Consider the following 23,837-nt stretch of genomic DNA (forward strand, 5'->3'; position numbering starts at 1 on the left):
TCAGACGTAAATCTATTAGCAGGTGTCAGGACTCACAGCTTCGTATATCTTGACCAATAGAAGTTGGTCCTTTAATAGAAATGTCTGTGTTTAAAACCCAAAATTACATGGGTAAAATATCTGTATTAATTTACAGATATTTATCTGTAGAGTTTAATTTTCTAATCGAATGCTGGGGTTCAAAGAACAGCAGAGTTGTTAGATAGACCTCACTTCTCACAAAATACGAAACTACATCAAAGTGTATAGGTTCATTTGCTACCGGCGAAATCTTATTATTATACATTATACAAAGATATGTTAAGAGAACCGCAGTGTTAAGCTTTAGCACAGCAGGTATCTAGAAGGTTAAGAAACTATAGACTTTGTACCTATAACTTTAATACGATAATAAACTGTGGATAAAGTAAGTGATTTTTATCAATATAGGCCAAATCAGTACTTTTTTTTGATTACTTAATTATTATCTACTATAAAAAGGTGCAGTCCGTTCCTTTCATTAACTTTCTCTAGAACCTATATTTTCTTAACCATGCTCATGAAGTTTACATCAAATAAACCCTTCTGGGATTCTCAGAATTACCGTAGCGACAGTTATCGCACCTTTTCCCTTTACTACCGTCCCTGTTACTTGGTTTTGATAAAGTCAGTTTTCTATTAATCCTATAAACTACTATCATCCTTGATTACTAGATTTAGATTCTTAGCAGTCTGAACTTCATGTTAAAGGATTTGAATCTTTATTATTTATTTCTAAGCGACGATTTTGATTCTACACAGACACCCACGTAATTCTCACAACTACCCTACCTCAATCACCAAATATATTCCCTTCACTACCATCTTCGCTTTAGTGAGACCACTGAATCTTAGTAAATTCTTCTTCTTAATGCCTTTATCTCCTTGTGGAGCATAGAGCCTCGAATATAAGTAAATTGATTTTCCTAAAATGTTCTGCAAGTGCTATTTGAACAACCATCAAAGCAAAAAATTTTTATTAAATTTTTTTATTTTTTTATATTTTTTTTAAATAGTTTTTTTTGCTTTACATATAATAATTAGAATATTTAAAAATGTTTGCATTAAAACATCATATCATTCATTTATGCATATAATTATTTCTCTAATTAAAATAAAAATCATTTTTTATTGCGAAAAATTAACAACGCACAATTTATTTAAAAAAAAAATAAAAAAAAAGCAATAAAAAAAAATTATTAATACCTCTTAAAATCTCAAATTCATACTAAAAACAAATAATTAATTTTTAAACTACGTTCATCATCACTTTAAAGAATGAATAATTCTTTATTGCACATATTGCACTGCATTCCGAAATGAATATTTTTTACTGATATATGCCAAGCACGCAAAAACAACCAAAAATGCATTGAAACACAAAAAACAAAAATAAGAATAAAAATAAACTAAAAATAAAAATAATAAAAAATAAAAAATACTCAAACACACTGCAGTTCAAAAAATTTTTTTGCGAATGCAATCAACTAAAAAAACAGCATAAAGACAACAACACAACTGCAACAACAATAAAACAGCAAATGTAAAACAAATAATAACAAAAAAATAATATATACATACACATATATATATAATATTAAACATCAGCAGCAACAACAACAACAACGTATAGCCGCACTAAACGCGGCGATTGCACAAGTACAACACGAATCAAATGAATATCCAACAACGGCAACAAAAACAACAACAACAACACCAGCTTCGGTAATATTCGCAAATAGTAGCTTCGTAAGTGGGTCAACGCGATGTGGGGTCATTGCACCGCATATAAGCAAAATACAGCACAATCATTTAAATAACACAAGCAAATTCACATACAAATATATACACACATTTGTATAAAAAGTTGGCACGTCTCTGTGCCGCATAAGCTCCAATACTGTATGCCATACACACTGTACTGTTGTGCTGTGCTGTGCTGTGCTATGCTGTATTTTATTTTGTTTTGTTGTGTTGTGTTGTATTTTGTTGTGTCTTCTTGTTGTTGTTGTCTCCACCAGTTAGCTCTCTAGCTAGCTTACTTACTACATCATCAACAACAACACACAATAATTATTATCAGAGTTGCTGCTTTAGTCGTCATCATAGTTGAATGTTTTGTTGCCGTTGTGCTTTGAATATCGCACATTATATATATTTATGTATATGTAAATACATTTTCATAGCGGCTATTCGTTGTGAGTTAGTATTTGTGAGTTGGCTTCGTTACCTATTGAATGTGGCACACGTACATGTCTATTTGTATATGCACGGTAAAGTTTCGGTTTGTCATTACCTCGGTTCATTAAAGCACAAAAACAAAAACAAAAACAAAAACAAAGAGCAAACACAAAAAAGAAAAACAAATGAAGAAAAGCGTTTAAATGTGCGAATATTTCTCTCTAAATTGCAAAATAACGTTCGTTACTCTTCATTCATTCAGTTACTCGGTTAATGTGGCGTATGAGCGATTCTCTTAGACAGGTCTACCCGTTTACGCTAGGCCTATCAAGCACATTAACATGTTGAAAATTTATTGTTATTTGTTGCTTAAAGCCTAATTTTTGTGTTTTTGGCATTGGACATGAAGATTGAATTGGCAATTTTCTTTTGGTTTTTTTTTTTGGTTAATTAAAAAAAGCAATAAACGGGTTTTTCTTTGGAATAGGAAAAATTTTAATTTTGATGTTTGAAGGATAATAATCATCAAATTAATTTATGTTGGTGTGTGAAAATTACTATTACTAAAAATAATTCAAAGTCTTATATCCATCGATAAGATATAATATAAATTATAATTTATATATTATAATTTATAATTTAAATAGGAATAAATATTTATTTATTATTAATATATTTTATTTTTTGATGACCAAAAAATTGTTTTTAAGAGCTCTTAGGTCAATTTTATTTTTTCTTTTATTTTGGAATCATTACAAGGTTCCTGAAGATGAAATATTAAATTTATTTAAAAATTGCTTTTATTAAATTTAAATAAAATTTATTATTAAATATATATTTTATTTAGCTTTGCTGAAGTTGTGCTTTCAATGTATAAAAAAGAAGATTATTGTTTGAATATCAAAATTTCTAGATTATTTAAATAATGTTAAGTTTTTTAATTATCTCATAATGAATTCAAAAAAAAAATTCTGAAAATGTAAAAAATTTTTTATTAATAATATATATATATATATAATATATAATATATATATATATATATATAATATAATATATATATATATATAATATATATATATATAATATATAATATATATATATAATATAATATATATATATATATTAATATATAATATATATATTCATAAAAATATATGTGTATATATAAATATATATAAAATATATATTTTACTAAAGCAATTAAAATAGACATTAGAGATGTGTTTTCATTATTGGAAGAACTTATTTTTTCTTCTTCTTATTAGTTTTCAAAAAATCACTGGAAACGATTAATTTATTATATCACGCTTTCTACACAATTGAATCTTCTATGTATAAAAAAACTCACAAGCTAACATTATTGTTGTTGTAAATTTGTTTGTGTTTTGCATTTGCATTGCAAATTCTTGTTCCGTGTGCTCCTCAACACAACTTAAATGCATAAAGTACATAATGAAAAGGAGTAAATAAGTAAATAAGTGCAGGGACTACAACAGAAGAGTTTAACAAAAATATTAAATAATAATATTATGAGACTTGTAGGTTCTTGAATAAAAAGTATTTATAAATATTTGAGATGTTAAAATTACAATAGATTTAATAACAAATACGATACATTACATTTAAAAGTTAAATCTTTTAAGGTCCATGTTATACAGAGAGTCATGTTCACCTTATTTTAAATTGTTGTTGTTTTCCAGAGACAGAAAATATATCTCGATTTAAATTTATTCTGCTCATAGTGATGAGGTTTTCCGTGTTTCGTTACACGGTGGAGAATTGTATTTTAGTTTATAAAGTATTTATTAAGTCCTTAAATCTGCTCTATGCTCTACTATATTTTGCAGTCCAAATTTCTATTCATTTAAATAAGTTCACAAGATATTTATTTAACTAAGTTTAACTAAGTTTCTTAACGTGACCAAACAGTTTTAGCCAGTTGAATCCCACGAAACATATAACTGTCAAGTGGTTAATTAGTTTTCGAAGCACTTAATTCTACGGTTCCTGCATAAGTCTTCTTTTAAAATTTGGAATATAAATTTTCCTTAAGTAGTTGCTAGATGTCTTTGGTCAACAGCATTAAAACTCCAGAAATTACATTCATATATTAGAACCCATTGAATAAGTATTTTCTATATATTCAGTATAATACTTCTAAATAATAGCTTTGATTTAAATAGTCGGTTATAAGAAATGATCAAAATATTGTTGTTATTCGATGGTTTTTTGCGATAAATAAAGTTATTATATTGTTATTGTTACACTTAACACTACACAGCGGAAAGGATAGCCTCCTTTATATGTTCCCAATGACAATCTTTGCCCTTATATCTTTACATATGATTAAACTGTCTAATTAACTGTATTAAATTAATATAATTGCTTTTATTATAAACTACAATTATAATTGTTGTTAAATTGTTTTTTAATAAATAATTTATAGATTATTTAATTTCAATGAAATTTTCTTTGTTGTGCTATTTCATAATCACAGTTGACTTAGTCTCCATGCTTTGTAGTACTTTGTCAACATCTTGCAGATAATAATTTCTAAAGCAGATTAGAGTTCTACTGACGATAGTCTTTGTGAGTCAACAAAGTGTAAGTACTTAGCTTACATTAATTGTTTTGAAGGTTTATACATAAGTATCGGAGAAGCTAATAGTTCGTTTATTAGTTATATCGTTTTTAGATATCATCAATCTAATATTGTTGATAGTTTATAGTTTTTTATCTATACAAAACTAGAGGTGAATTTAAGTTGAATGTTTTATATTTCATATATTTCCATAAAAAGATCTCATGATTTCAAATTCTATATCTATTAAATAATAATTAAGCTCTATTTTTGCAAAACAATGCATAATTTTCTTAGCTACAACTTTTCTACTTAGATATCATACTGAGCAATATATGACAGATTTATTTTACATATTTCATTTATTTTTCACCACAAGTATTATAGAACACTTGGAAACAATCCTATGGATACTACAGGCATAACATTCAAGGCATAATCTTATTTCGTTTGGGTATATGTATACACTATTTATAGTCAACTATATCGAAATATGTAAATAATTTTACAGACGGCTATGGGATCAAAATGAATCAAAATGAGTAGATATTATCTTTTATCATGACAATTACTGATCATGACACAGATATATAGGTTAACTCATCTAAAAAATGATTTAGTTGACACTTCTTATATATTAACTGTCTAATTAAAATTTTGTACACAATTGGAATAATGTAATTAAGTAAGATTTTATAGAGGATTGTTAAGCAATTTGCTTTCTGACATTCGATGTAATATATCTGGTCTTCTTTACTAACACAACAGCAAAGAGTGGACTAATGTTGCTCAATCGCTTTCCGGCGATTGAGTGGACATCAGAGTCCCTGCCAAGAACTTCATTACTCTTTATAAAAATTATTGTATATAAGGAAGTGAATAAATGTTAGAAACCAGAGTATTATTAAGTACTCAAGTAATAACAAGCATTGATGTTTGGAAGTCTGTTACTCTTTACGAATGTTGTATTTTATAGCATTTTAATGCTATATGGAACCACTATTTATTGCTTTAAAATTTAGTACTAGCATTTTTTATTAAGTTTACTGTGCTGTTTACTGTACTGTTTACTGTACCTGAGAGGTACTTTTTCCTTACTATCACTCCATTCACTAATTTAAACGCAATAGAATGTAACTCTTTAGATTAGACAAATTTTCTGATTTTCTGAAAACTTCAATCCATTGAAATTATTTATGTCTTTACTTTGAGCAAACTCAATACTAGATTAAAATATTTACTTTTAATAAATATTTTTAAGGGATGACATAGAACGAACATAAGCTATGTTAAAATTAACTACCCTGTCTTTTTTATTTTCATTAGCAATTTTTTTGGGGTTCTTGATCTCATATCCATAGAAACCACACAGTAAATCAAGACATTCTATTGAAATTTTAAGTGTTCTCTTTTTGATATTATATATATTTCCAAAAGTTATATTTTTTATCTTATTGGGCAGTTAATGGTCATTATCAACACACTGAAAAAATATTTTAAGTTGAAATCAAGGTCAACTTTTTGGGCGATTTCACGACAATAGTTCTAACAATAATAATAATAAATCCTTCTTAATCATCAGAATAACCCCTAGTTTTACTAATTTTTATTTTCCGAGTTGAAAAACGTTCGTATATATTTTTAATACCTTAACGCAATTAATATGCATGTACTCTAAAGTTATACATTATTTAGAGGGCTGAAAGGTGTTGCGGCATTATTGGGAAAAGTTTTTTAAGTTCTGAATACATTATATCGAAAATTAAATGATTGGTAAAACTTTTAATACTTTACTTCTATGTGATGTTATTATGCTATGTTACTCTTCAAATATACCTCATATTTCGATATTAGAATTTTATACATATGACAAAAAACAAAAATTTCAAGTAAATTTTACACTATTTCTGTACTATTAAACACCAGTACAACACATGGTTAGGTTAGGTTGAAGTGCCCGCCCACAGTCAAGACTCAAAGATGCGAGTCTCGTTATGTTATCTGTAGATTTTATTGTCAAAGTAGTGCGATCTATACCATAATACACCATCCCAAACCCACCGCCTCTCAGGAATACAACATTGCTATCGCTCCTACTGCATTGGAGAGGAATTCTCAATAGGTCTATTGAAAGGATCTGTACACTTTAAAGTTATTTCGGCAATCTAACATTTCTATTACTACAGATTAGTTTGTGGTGTCATCTACTTGCCATATGAATCATCAGATCTAGCTTTTTGTCACATCCACTTAGCTGAGACGTAGCTTACCTCACCTGTTAGAAGTATTATTCAAAGCTAGCATAATTAATACTCGTTATCTTTAATATTTCGCAAGCGAGGAATAATTATTCAATATGAGATTGTTTGCATGTTTACAAAGCATTAAATTTTTGTTTTTATTTTGTTAGTACATTTCAAGGTACTTCAGAATTTTTCAACAAATTTCTTAAATTATTTTTGTTTTCAATTCGGTTGTATTTTTATTTATTTTATTTTTTTTTTTTGCTAAGAAAATGCATTTGTTATTGCTTTTAGCTTTTAGCATGACTGTTGTTGCTGTTTTTTCCAAAAAATTAATTACAAACTGCAGACAAGTTGCATTAAAGTATGAAAAGTGTTGGAAAACTTTGTTCTTTGTACTTTGTTATTGCGACAGAATACATATTGACGATTTTTGTTTTTTACAAATTTATTTGCTGAAAAACCAGTTTGGTTGTTTTTCTATTTTTCTATTTTTCTAACATTAATTGATATGAATATCCAAAAAAAACAACAACTTTTTTGGTGGTTTTTTTTTTGCTTACTTCTTACTGCTTGCAATTTGTGTTTTTTTTTGTTTTTTGATTTGTTTGTCTTTAAACGACCTACTGCACATAAGCTTATAAGTGCAGACGGGCAAATAGAAAAACAGACACATATACATACATAAATAATTTGGTGTATTGCGAGTATATCGATAGAGTCTCGTTTTGTTAAGCGCAACGTTGCAGTGCTTCGTGTTTGCTTGCTTACTTGTGCTTGCTTGCTTGCTTGCATTAGATTGTAACTCGGTGCTGCTGCAAAGTGCAACACATACAATTGAAACGATTGTGGATTGTGGAGCACATAGAATGCAGCAGAGTGGAGTGCAATGCACAAAACAAAAAGAAAACACAAAAACACAGCAGCACAGCGTACACACAAATAGCTTATACTCGTCGTACGAAAACAATGTTTTTCATTTTGTTTTTCTTCTAACTAATATCCGTCCTTGGCTCGTCTGTTCAACTTTGTCCCACTTATTTCATTTGTTGGCTCCTAACTCAGCTATGCGTGCATGTCTGCCTGCTGTGTTTAGTATATGAGTTTGTTTGTGTGTGTACTATATACATGTGATGCCTAGCTTTATGCGCCTATATTTGATACTATATGTATAGAGAGCAGTAATAGAAAAGCAACAACAACAACAACAACAAGAACAAGAAGAGTAATGCATGTACAGCAGCTGCAGTAGCAATAGCAGCAACAGCAGCAGCAGCAATTGTGGGCAATATGTGCAATAACGTTTAATGCGACTACGCCGTTTGCTAACAAAACTATTCAAGTTGCACAGATAAGATATATACACGTATATGTAAATATATATGAGTATAGGTGTGCGTATTGTTGTTGTTTGTGTAGTATAAAGTGTTTTAGATGCAGTTTTTCCCTATTTTTTTGTAAATATATTTTTTTTTGTAAAATATATTTTTTTGTCTAATTTTTTATATTTATATTATTTGTTTTTCATATACATATTTATACATATTTTTTGCGATAAAATGGTATGCACTGTTATTCTATGCGGTTGCATAGCCTGGTTTGCGCTGTTGTTGTTGCAGTTGAAAGTTATGTAGATGGATGGATGATTGCCAGAATATGTGAAAAAATATAATTCTATACAAAGAACGTAATTTTTTCTTCTCTACATTGTGTTATTATTAATATAAATGCATGATGTTCTTTTTTGTTGGTCTTCTGTTTTTTGTTTTTTGTTTTAATTTTTTAGTTTTTCAGTTTTTCAGTTTCAGCTCTCGGTATTTGTTTTATACAAACGAGCACAAACACAAATTAAATGCATTCAAATGCATCTAACAGCTTGTAGTTTTATTAAAATTATGCCTACTGCTTCCCTGCCTGCCTGCCCTGCTTGCTTCAAAAAAGAAAAATTAATAGAAAAAAATTAGATTTTTTTTCAATTTTTTTATTTTTTTCAAAATGAGAATTGGCACAAAGGTTGACATACTCTTTCATTAATTTGTTCACTATCTTTGTTTCTGGTTAAATTTTTTTTTTTTGTTTTTTTACAATTCTCGCAGTTACTCAAATGCATATAAACGCTAGTATCGTTTCGGTTGTTTACGCAATGCCTATAAGAAGCCGTCAATGACGAGGTTAACATGTCTTCTAAGTGCGCAACCAAATATTTGGTCTTAGTTTCGAGTGCATTTTATGCCAAATAAAGTTGCGCACTGCATATCATATCAAGCACGGATTGATGGATACATATGTATGTGTGTGTGCAAGCTCACACATAAAGACACTTCTGACACACACACACACACACACACACACTCAATTCTGTGCGCGCACTTCTAATGCAGCCATCGAATCACAATGCAGCTCAGCAAATCAAATAAATTGCATAAAAATTGCAATTTTTTAAGTGGTTTTTGCGAAAATTTACAGAAAACAAGGTCGAAATGTTTTTCTTTAAATTAAAATGCAGTTCCAGTCATTTTAACGAATTAACAAAGCGTAGCCGCTACTAACAGATACTTTTAGTTAAAGATATTTTTGCCAACTTCACAAAATGCAGATACATACATATGTGAAGACAAACAAAAGTTTCATTCTCCATAACTAGAAAAAATTTTACAAGTATTTATTAAAAATTAATTAATTTTATTTAAAATGACTTCATTAATTAATTAATTAAATCAATTAAACAATAACAATTAAATCAATGTGATTTATTTAATTGATTCATTAAGCAATAATTACATTTAAATGACAAAATGTGATAGTTCTAGTTTGTATTAATCTATATCATTTGAATCAGAAGATTATAAGAGAATTTGTATAATATAGCATTTCAATATTATTTTTGAAGTTCACAAGTACTCTAAAAAAATCCACAAATATACTGTTTAATATCGAAAAGCTTTTTTTCCTCAGGAACGAGTTAAAAAGAATACGTCTTTAAACCAAAAAAGGTTTCCGATTTTAAACAGAACATTTTTAGATATTTTTGAACCTCACAGGTTGCTTTATACTTATTCTTAGATATTCTAATATAAACCAACCAGGCAACATCTTGTATTGAATTATTTAACATTATCTTGTAGAATAAAAGAATATATATAAATGAATTAATCAATAAACTTACTCTCGATCTGACTACCGAATGAGTAATACATTACACTTATTATTAATTTGGTTGAGCTATGAAAGAAGGTGCACCGGCTAGATAGCGTTTGCATCTTTGGTAGAAAGAACAATTGACCAACAATATGAAAGTACGATATATGAAATACGATATACGAAATAACGATATGAAAGTACTTGGTAATACCTACTGGTGACAGCAAGTCACTGATCGTCTTATCTGACGGAGGCTACAGGACGCAACCAGGGACGACTCACGTCTATAATGGGCTGATAATAATTAAAAATAATCATGCTGTTTAACACTTAAATATTAGTATAGACTTAGGTGAACAAACTAACGTAACGTATATATGAAACATTCTACAAGAGAGGTATCAAAATCGACAAAAGAGAAGCTCTGAAATCATTGTGTTACATATGAAGGTGACTAAGTGAATAAATTCGAATTTTGTGAAAAAGTTACTGATATATTGGCCTACATTACAGTTGCCTAAAATACACCTATGACCAGGAACTCAGAGTAGAGAACTATTAAACAGCGTCCACATCGCATTTAGACACTTATAACAGTTAAAACGTGAGAGAAATTATAAAGACAAATTATACATGCGTTAAAATGTGGATAAGTATTTATAGTGCAAGAGGAGAGAGGGTTATTTTGGACTGAATATGAAGTTGTGTATGTTTGGAATTTAAATTGAAGTCAACCAGATTCAAAGCGAAGAAACCAAGCCAATTCTATAGGGCCTGTTCAAAGATCGATTGGACTCCAGTTTTTGAATAAATTGAGGCAAAAAAACAGATACGCGACATATTAGGAGAATGAGTTGAGTTAAACAGTGAGAAATAACTGTTTAGGACAATGCTATATCCTGATCTCCATTAAGATAGGACAATTTTTGTTGCACGGCAAAAACATAGTTCTTTCCTGAAGATTTTAGGCGGGGAAGAGGATACTGCATCTGTGTGGATGGCTGCAAGTTCATGTTTATATTTCACCTCACTGATGTTAGCTTTATATAAATTTTATCATTATGCTCGGTATCAACAGCAGCCATACTTTTCAGAACTTTCATAACTTAAATATATGTACATTAATTTTTAAAAGTTATCATTGATTTTTAACTTAATTTATTTTTATTTATTATTATTTTTATTTAATGTATATTATCAACTAATTTATTTTTATAATTAATTTTATAAAGAGGTTTTTTCGAACAGTAGTGAATTACAACAACAAAAATTCTTTTTTATGTTATTTTAATTAATTGAATTTTTGGTGACCATAAAGCTGTTTCGAGTATTACCAAATACCCATCATCAGTGATCTTGGGAATAATTTTTGTATTTATTTATTCGTAAATAATTTTGGAGACTGCAAGTACCAGGAATCGAACTCGGGTCTTGCCAAATGTGAAGCTCAGAATTAGCGCACCTTAACCAACTGACCCAAAGCCGTACTTAATTAATTTTATTTTATTTATTTATTTATATGTAATATATATTTATTTTATATTACTATTCATTTTTAATTTAATTTATTTTTATTTATTTTTTTATTTATCTATTATATTTAATATATACTACTATTAACTGATTTATTTTTATTAATTAATTTTATTTCATTTATTTATATGTTATAGATATTTATTTTATGTCACTACTAATTGATTTATTTTTATCAAATAATATATTTTTATTATTTAATATTGAATTTATATATTATATATACATATGTATAATATATATTTCTTATATATATTACATATATATTTATTTACATATTATTAATTAATTCATTTTTATCATTCTCTCAAATATTGCAGTTCTATTTTTATTAGTTTTATAAATAAATTTTTGCACATCTGAAAAAACACAAACATTTTCTTCTCAATTTTAGCGCCAATACTTACAACAACAACAACAACAAAAACAATTCTAATAAAAAAACAAATAAATTCAATAACAATTGCTAATATTTTTCTTCATGTATGATAAATCTGAAAATAGTTGTTGTTTTATTTTCTTCTTCTTTATTAGAAATAATCTCTTTGTGTTCTTTTTGTTGTTTTTGTTTTTTTGTTTTTTTAATAGAAAAATATTTTGTGCTGATAAAATTCACGCAATGCTCAACGCATAGTCATTTACATTCTCACATTTGTTGCCCTGCTTAACTCAAATTCACTCTCGGATTCATTTGCTATCATTGAACGAACGCCCCCTCACTGCAGACCTACTCCTAAACACCAACAAACCAGCATAGTTCTTGATTGTTTTAATATCGGCCGGCGAGCGGCATAGCACAGCAACAAAAAAAACTAACGCAACGCCAAAGTTTGTCGCTGTCCATTGACTAGCATTAACGCCAACTTTGACGTTAACGTTGGTTGGCGGTTGCTACGATGACGACGCCAACGCCGATGCGAATGTCGATGCCAACTTAGCTCACACAGTCGACTCCAGCGCGTTTTTCTAATCAAACTTATATGAACTTTTTCTTTCAGCTTTTTTTGATTTTTTGATTTTTTTTTGCTTTTTGTTTTTTGTTTCTCTTTGCTTTATATAAATTGGCTTCACTAGCGTCTCTACTTCACTATTTCTAAAAAGGAAAGAAATGAACTACAGAAAAAAAGTAATAATAATAATAATAAGGAAAGGCAAACAAAACTTTGGCGTAGCAGCGTTGCGTTTATGCCTTCGGGTTAATGACCGCCGAATTTAATTTTTGTCGATTTTAGACTTTTACTATGTTGACGCTCATCATGTTGATTGTGTATTGTGTATTGTATATTGTGTTGTTGGTGTATACTCGTATGGTGTGTATGGTGTGTGTGTGTGTGATGTATGGCTTGGCATTTTTATTTTAATTTTTATTTGTTCCGTATCTGCTTTTGCTTTTATAGATTTGTTGTTGTCGCTATAGTGTATAAAGAAAGCACTATAAACACACACATACTTATATAGAAACAGAGTGCGGCATATGGTTGTGTAGCGCACGCATGTAGTCATACGCGTGAAAGCACAGCGAAACGCATAACAACACACAACCGAACACATATAAACCAATATATTCGCTTGGGAAGTCTTACAGCTACAGAAATTTCATTGCACAGCGCTTTTGATCGCTGTTGGACGGACCTGCCTAGACTCACAATCACAATCAGCAACTGTATGCTTTTCAGTCTGTCTATTGTTATTGCTATTTTTGGGTAATTGTTGTTGTTGCTGATATTTTTGATATATATTATATATGTATATACAACTAAGTACATACAATTTTTTTCTATTATTGAAAAAGAAAAAAAAAACATTTATTTTTTTGGTAAATTTTGGGGTTTAATTTTACAGTCAACAGCAGCGAGCCTCGTTGGGCTTGTAATGCGTTATGCACCCCGCATTTTACTTTGTTACTAATGTTGGCGCGGAATTAAGTCATTTGCTTGGAGAAATTTTTAAATTTATTTTATTTGAACTTAAGCTTACCCACATACACACACACACACACACACACTTATAAACACATACTATGATGATACGTTCAATGATAGCGAAATGCACACGCAGCGTCAAAATGCGTACTGAAGTGCTCTTCACTTGTTTTTCTTTTCGAAAAAAAAAATATTTACAAAAAATATTAGTAATTATCGCGCTTAGATTTTTATTTATTTTTTTTTTTGCTGTTTAATTTTTATTCAATTCAATGGTTTTAATGGGAAAATTTGAAGTAAATTCATTTTCTTTAAATTAAGTTTTTAAATTCAAAATATTATACAAAAAAAAGTTACTCGTTTATAAATAACTTTTAATAAAATTTTGCTATTATAATAGAAATTAAAATTAAAGAAAAAAAAATAAATAAAATTAAATAAATAAAATAATTAAACTAATTCATTTATTGCAATTATATATGAAACCTTTTTAATAGAATTTTTAAAATATTATAATTTAATTTCTTTTATTTTTATTTTCATTTTTTTTAAATAATTTTTTTAACCTAAATTTTTAACTTAACTTTTTCATTTTTAATTTTTAATTTTTTTATATTAAAATAATAAAGAAACTAGTTTTAAATTCGATTAATAGTCATATACAATATATAATTAATATATAATTGATAGTCATACCAACTGTTCTGCAGGGACATTCATGATCTCTTTGTTTTATTCAAAAAGGATATTCGTCCAAAGGGCATTTAGCTATTCCAAACCGATTATACTATAAGGACCCAATTTTATTTTTGAAAATTGTTCATACAAAAGCGATGAATTCTTCTATTCAACAGAAGTGTTCGTTTAAAGAGCTTTCACTCTACTTCTCTTTTTATGTACCAACAGATATAATTCTTGTGGAATTAACGCAATATATACAACTTTTAAAACTCACTATTTATTTATTAAATATCGAATAAATATTATAAAATAATTAAATGCTTTAAAATTTTTATTATAACCGCTTTTAGTGCTATTTTTGACGGTTAAGTTCATCGACAAAAAAGTTGCAAGCTAAGCTACACGTATATGAACCTGCAGATCCTTTATGTATTCACTATAATATATATTCGATATAAGACGAAATGGCTACCATTGACGCAATATGGGTTTCGAGATGGTCTTCGAAAGAATTATTCGCTAAACTGCATCTATATGAACTTGTGGAATCTTCATTCATTCACTGTGTACTTGAAGAACTCATAATTCTTCGCTTGCAAAATTTCTGACCTTGTACCGAAAAGTCTAATTTTTAGTTGCAAATGGTACCAACATGTATTCGAAAAATGACTATAAAATTTCCATTAGGAAACTTCCTAACAATAAAGAATTCAGAATATACTTGGCCTGTAAAATGTCAATAATAATTGATAATAATTGATAAATGTCAATAATTTGGTTCCTAAGGAGGCCTAAGAATTTAAAATCAGATTTGAAACGTTGTATCTGTCGAAAAACTATGCTCAAATGAAGAATTTGAAACATACTGTCATTAATATTGAATACCATTATCATATTTGACTGCTAATCGAAAGTCGATCATTTGATTACCGTGGACACATTTATATATTCGCAAAAATAATTTATAACGTCGTTTTTCTTGGGAATTTATACTACAATAAAGAATTCAGAATATACTGGACTTACAAGATCTTAGGTTTCATACAGAAAAATTGATCATTTGGTTTTAGTGCAAAACAAAATTAAAATAATGAGTAGTTAACGGAAAACATTCATGTACTAAGTACACTGAAGGGGTATGCCCGCTTAGGAAACAATGCTAGAAGACTAGATTGTTGCTGCAATTGTGAAGGGAACGATGAAAGTGCCTCACAACAATGCCTGCTTTGTTGTTTTCCAGCAAATGCGCGGTGCCAATTGACTATTTTAGGGCTTTCTTTATTGAGGTTCTTGGTCTGATCCAGAACTTTTCTCTGAATAGCAATTTACGATAATACAATGAGCCAATACACTAATTCAAAAACATCTCTCTAAAGAGTATTTTACGTTTTGCCTATGGTTCAATGTGGTTTTCAAGCCGCTAAGTTTCTTATACGGTAACACAATGCATCCATAGACCTCAGAAGATGCTTCAAGTGATACGTATAGCCTAAACTAACCCAACCTAACCTAAAAAGCTATGAACCATTAAATATGTATATATGTACGTATAAGTATAGCGAAAGCCCTGTATGTAGGGTATACAAACTTCAACAAACTCAGTCCTTTTTCTTTGTAAACTTCATTAATCATAAAAGAATTTATTATGAGTAATAATTCGCCATGTCAGACCAACTGTTTGTTCATAACTTAATAAATTTGTAATAAACTAAGTTCTCAGATGAAAAAGTTTGAAGAGCACAGAGTCTAGACTTAGATTGTTCTGAACTTTCATAATTTCTAATCTTATAATTGAATTACATACAAATATACATTTTTTTTGTGTTTTTTTTTCTAAGCAAAGCTAACCCCAACGCTGCTTTAATTAACTTTCGTTATTGAACATAAACTTAAAGCAACTAAGCAGTCAATTAGCCATTTTTCTCATATTGTACCTTCTTCGGTAAATTAGTTTAATTGTTGCCTCACACTTATACCAACACATTAGCACAACCCTCACTCACACACACACACTGAGATTACACACAAAGTATGCAATAATATCGTTTCGTAATAGTATTTAACGATTTCATGGATTTCCCTACGAAGAAGCAGAGACACAGAGCCACGGAGTCACAAAGACTTTCACTCTTATTATGTGCTGTCGTCGCTGCTGTAAGGTTTTAAGCTTTTAATTTGGTTTTTAATTTTATTTTCGTTTTTATTATATTTAATTTTTGTAATTTTAATTTTATAATATAACTTTTTTTGGCAACATCAATGTAATAATTAAATTGCTTGTTCGCTTGTTCGGTTGTTCGGTTGCTGCGTTCGTCGATATGCTTGATTTGTGCAAACAGACAAATGACAGAAAGACATGCAGCCCAACGGACCCGGGCGGGCAGGCAGGCAGATCTGTTACTCGCATTAAGCCAAGCCAAGCCAGTTTACGGAATCGCATAATAGTTTTGCTTTTAAATCGAGCTCTATTATTCGACTTAAACAATGAATCTGTCTTATTAATTTAAAATGAATGTTGGCGCAAATTTGTTACTCTTCAAAAATATTCAAATGATGTGTTAATACTTCATTTTGTTTTAATTTAACATATTCGAATATATGTATTTTATATGACTATTTTATATATATTATTTTATTTCGTATTCCTGATGTTTATTGCATTTTATTTTATTTTATTTTATTTTATTTTATTTTACTTGATTTAATTTTATGTTATTTTATTTTATATTATTTTATCTTACTTTATTTTATTTTGTATTATTATATATTATTTTATTTTATTTTATTGTTTTTTTATTTTTATTTTTATTTTTTACTTTCATGCTTTGTATTGTACATTATTTAATTTTATTCTTTTTATCTTACTTTATCACCATTCTTTATCTATTCTAAAAACAATTTCTTACTTATTGTGTGTATTTATTTTACTTTAATTATTTTTTTCTTTTATTTTATTTTATGTTATTTTATTTCATATTATTTTATATTATTTCATTCTATCTTATTTTATATAATTTTATTTTATTGTATTTTATTTTATATTATTTTATTTTATTTTAGTTTATTTTATTTTATTTCAATATTTTTTTTTATATTTTTTTTTTACTTTTATGCTTTTTATTGTACATGATTTAATTTTATTTTATTTTATCTTACTTTATTAATCTTTTTTGACCTATTCAAAATTTAATTTTTATTTTACTTTATTTTTTTATTTTTTTATTTTTTTATAAAGAATTTATTTTATTTTATTTTATATACATATTCATTTTTATTTCACTTCAATTATTTTTTCATTTGCTTTTTTTTTCAATTAAAATACATAATATTTTATAAATAATAAAATGTATATATAATATTTTTGCATGTAATAAAAAATTTTTTAGTGTATAATATATATATTTCATATATATATAGTTCTTATATAATTTCATTTCAATTATTATATTTTTATTTTATATGATTATTTTATATACATATATTCTTTTATTATATTTTTATGACTTTCAGTTTATTTAATTTAATTTAATTTTATACTTTTTTAATTTTATTTTATTACTTGTAAGTCTAAGTTTAGTTTCTTATTAATTTTATATATATATTTATATTTATTTCATTTTATATATTTGTCATTTTATTTGATTATTAAATTATTTTGTTTTCCTTTCATTTGAATTTTTTTCTTAATTAAACTATACGAATTCATTTTTTGTTGTGCGTATATAATAAAAATTGGTTTTACTATATAATGAGTATATTTTAAATATACTTTTTTATATAATTTCATTATGATTATTCATTATGAATATTATTTTTATTTTATATTTTTTATACAACTACAATATGAATATATTATAATCATATACTATTATAATTATACTTAATCCCTTATTATATATACTATATTACATCATTTTGCTTTATATAGTTAATTTTTTTTTATTTAAATCAGTTATATAGTTTTGAGAAAGTTAATTGGTCAAGTTGTTTAAGTAACACAAAATTTCTTAAATTATTTTTAAAATATATATTTTATTATAACCAATATTTCGTCTGTAGTCTTAAATCAACTTCAGGATACTAACATGATATCAATATATATATCATTCAATGATTCGAAACATATACTAAATAATTAATTATACATTTAAAGAGTAATAAAACTGCAAATAGTTATATATAGGAAATAGTCCGTTCAAAAGTATGCAAATAAAATTTGACCATTAAAACAATAAACCTTTAATACTTTAAATATATTTAATTTGTTTTTAATTTGCTCATCTTCTCATTTATTTTCTATTTTATTTATTTTTAGTTTGCATTATTTAAATTTATTATGTTTTATATAAGTTTGCTCTTTTTTTTTACTTTTTATACTATATTTTAGTTTATTAAAATCAGTTTTATTTTATTTAATTCGTTTCTATTTATTTTTTAATAAGCTTCGTTTTATTTTATTTTTACATATTAAAGTTTAGTTTGTATAATGTAAATTAATTTTATGTTGTATTATTTTGCTTCTTCTTTATACTTTTAATTATTTAATTTTATGTTACTATTTTTTATATAAGTGTTTAAACGCTTAATTAACAACATCTAAGACATATGTGAATAATTATAAATAAAATAATAATGGGTTCTATATTATACATTTTTGACTATATGCATAAGAGGAGATTATTTATTAACTCAGTTATTTATTTTTTTACATAATTTTGTTTATTTTCAAAAGTATTAAAAACAGTGAACTTTACAATAATTCACAGAAAATTTTTTTCATATATTTGTTTTTATTTTATATAAATTTTAAATAGTTTGAAAAATAAATAAAATACTTTATATAATATTTATTAATTTTATTTATTTATTTCTTTTTTTAATTTAGTTTTTAAATTTTTCGATTTTTTCCTGAATTATTTTAAAAATTAAAATTATTTAATTTACTTTAATTTATTATTATTTTTATATAAACTTTATTTCTTAAAATAGATATATAAACTATTAGACAATTTATCACACATTGAAATTAAAATATTAATAATAAAATTATTTATATAAAATCTTCCAATCATGTGAACTTTTTGAGACCTACTCCATATAAAAATCAAAAAGCTTGCGAAATATTTATGCGAAAAAAACGTTCGCATTATAGTACTGTGTTTTTGCATGCAAAATGCCATTAGCGCATTTGTATGTGTAATATTTCTGCAATTTACGTACGAATGTGTGTAAAAATGTTAGCAACATTTTTTCTTGAACTTTCAACTGAGCCATATCTAAAGCAATGGTGGAATGTGTGTGAGAAAACAAATGGAATTGACAAGTCTCATTTATAAAAAAATAATTTATTTAAAAAAATTAATTTGGTGGAAATCATTATGTAGTTAAAAAGAAATAAGGTTTTATTAACCCCTTTAAATTTGGATTTTTTATTAAAAATCTCAAGCTTAAATGTGAAAGATTTTTTGATAATTACTTTGTTTGAACATATGTATGCATTAGATATAAGTATGTAGCTAGAAATTGCAGAAAGCCAGGCTCTAAGAAGATTTTTCAAAATACTATAATACATTAGGACGAATGACATCCTTAGGGACCTCAAGAGTGATCCGATCAAAAAATACATAAAGGATAGAGTGCTGAAATTATTTGCGAAAGCTGACAGACTTACCAACACCGCATTATCAAATCTCAGAAGGGTTACTGGCTCCTCGAGAGGTATGCAGATCTGAGGTCAATAATTGCTTAGTATGATGAAGTAATAAGCAATAATCCAGTCAAGGCGCAAATTGGGGTTTTAAAAATACCTCGAATTAAGAAAGAGTAAAAGTGCTCAAGTGCACTGGCTCAAATAGCCTAAACATAATATATTAATATGTTGTGAATAAAATAATTAATTTATTGACTACATTGTTGTAAATTGTTGCTATTAAGTTGCTAAAATTAATACAAATTTTGGGCTTTCAGAACCAATTTCAGTATGAAATATAATAAAAAGTAATCAACTATAGACTCCAAAGAAATATATAAAAATCGCAAAAGAGCGAGTTCCAGAAACAAATGGATTGAAGGAATTGGTGTGAACGTAATCAAATAAGATGAGAATGATTATCAAGAAACATATTTGGTTGAAATATGTATAGTAGGTTTAAAGTGCTTCATAAAAAGTTAAGGAATAAATTCAACTAAAAAAAGGAATCTATAACTTAAATTATATTGCATATAAGTAGTATTTGTATAAACATATAAATATATACATGTGGAAGTATATGTTACTAAATCAATTGTATCACTTTTTGCCTATTAATGATCTCTTTTATAAACATATATATCTCTATCTACCATATTAAGATAAAAAATGCTAATTCTTATGGTATGTCAAATAGTCAGACGGTTATTAAAGCTTTTGACTTGATCTCGACAAACTCTCCACTGATTTGAAAAACAGTCTATATTTTGTTACCAGAAACCAAGTGATTTTATGCTAACTTTCTCTTTAAAATCTCAGTTAATCTAAGCGATACCAGTAAAACCAACCACAAATAGACTAATGGTTAAGCATATTGCTACGTCAGCTATTCTTTCCAAAATACTCTGAAAAAAAAGCAAATACACACTGTAGGCAAAAATATAACACACCCGAACTTAGTTCAAATATCGCTTATTTCTTTTCGATAGGTAAATCTAGATTTGCTCTTGACCTGTCATTTTTTGCTCGAATTTTATGGCTCAATCGAACATGTTTAAGGTAATGGAGAACAAATCAGCTGCTAAATCAGCTGCTAAATCAGCTGTAATTTAATAAATCCGACAAAATATCTAGATTGTTATAAGTTAATCGAGTGATATACATTTTACTTGAGATTAACTAATCGTCCCTATAACATAATTCACAATGAGATAAAGGAATTAAGAAGAGGAACTAATCGTATGGTTTGAAAACTGTACTGAAAGTAAGTATATATGTATAAACAATTTAAAGTTATATAAAAATTGAAACATAATAGTGTAACATATGTTTTATTACGGTGATATAACTGATTTTGAAAAATTTATTTTGGTTTTGAATTCTGCCTGTGGGAAGGGTCATTTCCATTTTTGAATTCTTTTCAACAAAATCCAATATTTATAAATAAAAAAATCTCAAACATATTTGAATTATAAAATAGATCTAATTGAAAAAATTGTTAGAACATATGTAACCATCTGCCTGTCACAAAAAAAACCAACAGAAAAAAATTATTAAAAAGATTTTTAAAACTCTGTTAGTATAAAGGGTTAAGCACACCCACTCAGTCGTTGTAATATTTGTACAAAGAATTGAAAACCCACACAATTTCTATGAATTCTATTCATATAGATATTATACCCTTTTGTCACCTTCTAACCCCACCACTATAAACGGCTGCATGCAAAGCCGTACCCCACCCACTGGGCGCATATAAGCAGACATAATTGCTAACAGCGCCCATATAATCAAACACTACCATAACCATAACCACACACTTTACCTTTTATTGATCCACTGGAATTATTTTGTCCTGGTGATTGCACATTACTCTGGCCCAAAGTGTTTGCGTGTGCTTCCAATTTGGATGTTACACTGCTCCACATATCAAACATACGTTGCGTATACATTATAATTTATTTACGTTTATGTAAATTTTATCCTTTGATTTTTTTTATCCTTTTCTTTTTTTCCTTAATTTTTTCTCTTCCTTTAGCTTTTTAAATTGTAATGTTTTTATTTTTTATTTTTTTTGTTTAAATTAATGTTTTATATGTTTTGTTTTATATATAAAAAATGTTTTGTAATTTAATTTAAAAAATTTGTATTTCTTATGTTATTTTATTTTATTTTATTTACATGAAATCGATATATAACAATTTTTTTTTTGTTTTGAATTTAGTGATTTTAATTTTAATTAATTAATTTAATTTTTTATTTTGTTTTTATATATTATTATTTATTTATAATTTTTTTTTGTTGTTATTAGAAAAATGTAAAAATGTTGCTTTAACTGTTTAACAATGTTTGTAAATATATATCAATAAATTTTATATATATATATATATATAAGTATGTATATATATGTGTGTAAGTATGTATATATATGAACGCGTAACTATGTATAACTTTTTCGCCAGGTTGGCATTGCACTTTTTAATTCAATTTAGGGGATTCCTTTTTAGCTTCATAAATTTTTATATCCTTTAATGTGAATTCTTAATTATCACAGTTCATTTTAAAAATGTGTAACGAATTTTCTTATTAATTTTATTTTTATATCAATATATGAAATATTTGCAATGCATATAGGTACTATATATGTATGTATGTGTATATAATTTGTTTTTATTTTTTTTAAATTTTTTTATATATATATTTATTTTTTAATTATGCTTTTTAATTTTTCTATTATTATTTTGATTTTAAGACACTTGATCGAGTAATTTGCAAATTCTTACGTGATTTTGGTTTTAAAGCATTTGAGGATGAGGATTTAATTTGGAGTTAACTTGTATATTTTTTTTTTAATTTTTTTTTATATACTATATTAAATGTTGCAGCTTATTTGTAGAAATATCCTTTTTTTACCCTTTAATACAAAACTTAAGATTACAGTTTGCAGTATTAAAATACAAACGACTTACATATATGTATATAGATTTTATTATTAATAAATTTATTATAATTTATATTTTTTAATATATATTACATATATATAATTTATATATATAATTTTTTTTGTTAATTTTTTTATGTTTACTTTAATTTTTAATTTAAAAGATTTTCAATCTTTTTTTGCTTCTCTTATTTTTTAATATACTTATTGTTGTTGCTATTTTTATTATTATTATTTTTATTATGATTACTTTTGCGTTTTATCACTTTCACTGTTTGAATTTTTTTGTTTGTTTCATTGTTTTGTCGATTTCTCTGATTTTTTTGGTTCCAAATTAAGATTTCCAAAAATACGAAAATTTCACGACAATTTATTCCGGAAGACATTTGGAATTTTAAATTGAAATGAAACCGATCTTGACAGCAGCGGCAGCAGTGGCAGCGGCAGTGGCAGCAGCAGCGGCGGTAGTTGGCAGGATCGCTCGATCAGTTGTCCTTATACTTTGTTGCATTGAAAGATTCGATTTTTTTTTATATTTGCTCTTTATTTACTACACTTTTCGTTTTACGAGAATTTATTAAAACACTTTAAACAATAGAAAGATAAAGTATTTTGTAGGTTTAGTTTTAAGCTTATGCCTAGAGCCCCATACCAGTACATGCTGTACGTACAACTTAGCCGGAGAAATACATTGAAATCAAAATTTTGAATACTTCGTATCGATTTTTATTTGATTGCGCGTTGTTGTTGTTACTGTAATTCTTTTATGTAATTGAATTAATTTACAATTTTAATTTAGTTTCCATTTAGCAGATAACACGATGTTAGAAAGTTCATTGAGCATTGCTATTAAGTAAGAATTTAGAATGATTAAGTAAAAAGTACAGTTGGACAAGAAGTAAGTGACCAT

The 23,837-nt window shown here is 26.8% G+C and overlaps 1 protein-coding gene across 2 annotated transcripts in view; it reads right to left on the bottom strand.

The window, feature by feature from the left end:
• Positions 1 to 23,837, bottom strand: part of LOC119683146 (probable nuclear hormone receptor HR3) — a 65,568-nt gene that overhangs the window by 19,757 nt on the left and 21,974 nt on the right. Inside the window, exon 1 of one of the 2 annotated variants that reach the window (XM_038096757.1) lies at positions 21,812 to 21,938. The exons of the other annotated variant lie outside the window; for it this stretch is intronic. Coding sequence (XP_037952685.1) covers positions 21,812 to 21,938 — 127 coding nt within the window. Of the gene's footprint in view, positions 1 to 21,811; positions 21,939 to 23,837 lie in introns of those variants that run through there. 2 annotated transcript variants of the gene reach the window in all.

Source organism: Teleopsis dalmanni, chromosome 2 (assembly GCF_002237135.1).
Source record: "Teleopsis dalmanni isolate 2A chromosome 2, ASM223713v2, whole genome shotgun sequence".
Classification (NCBI taxonomy): domain Eukaryota; kingdom Metazoa; phylum Arthropoda; class Insecta; order Diptera; family Diopsidae; genus Teleopsis; species Teleopsis dalmanni.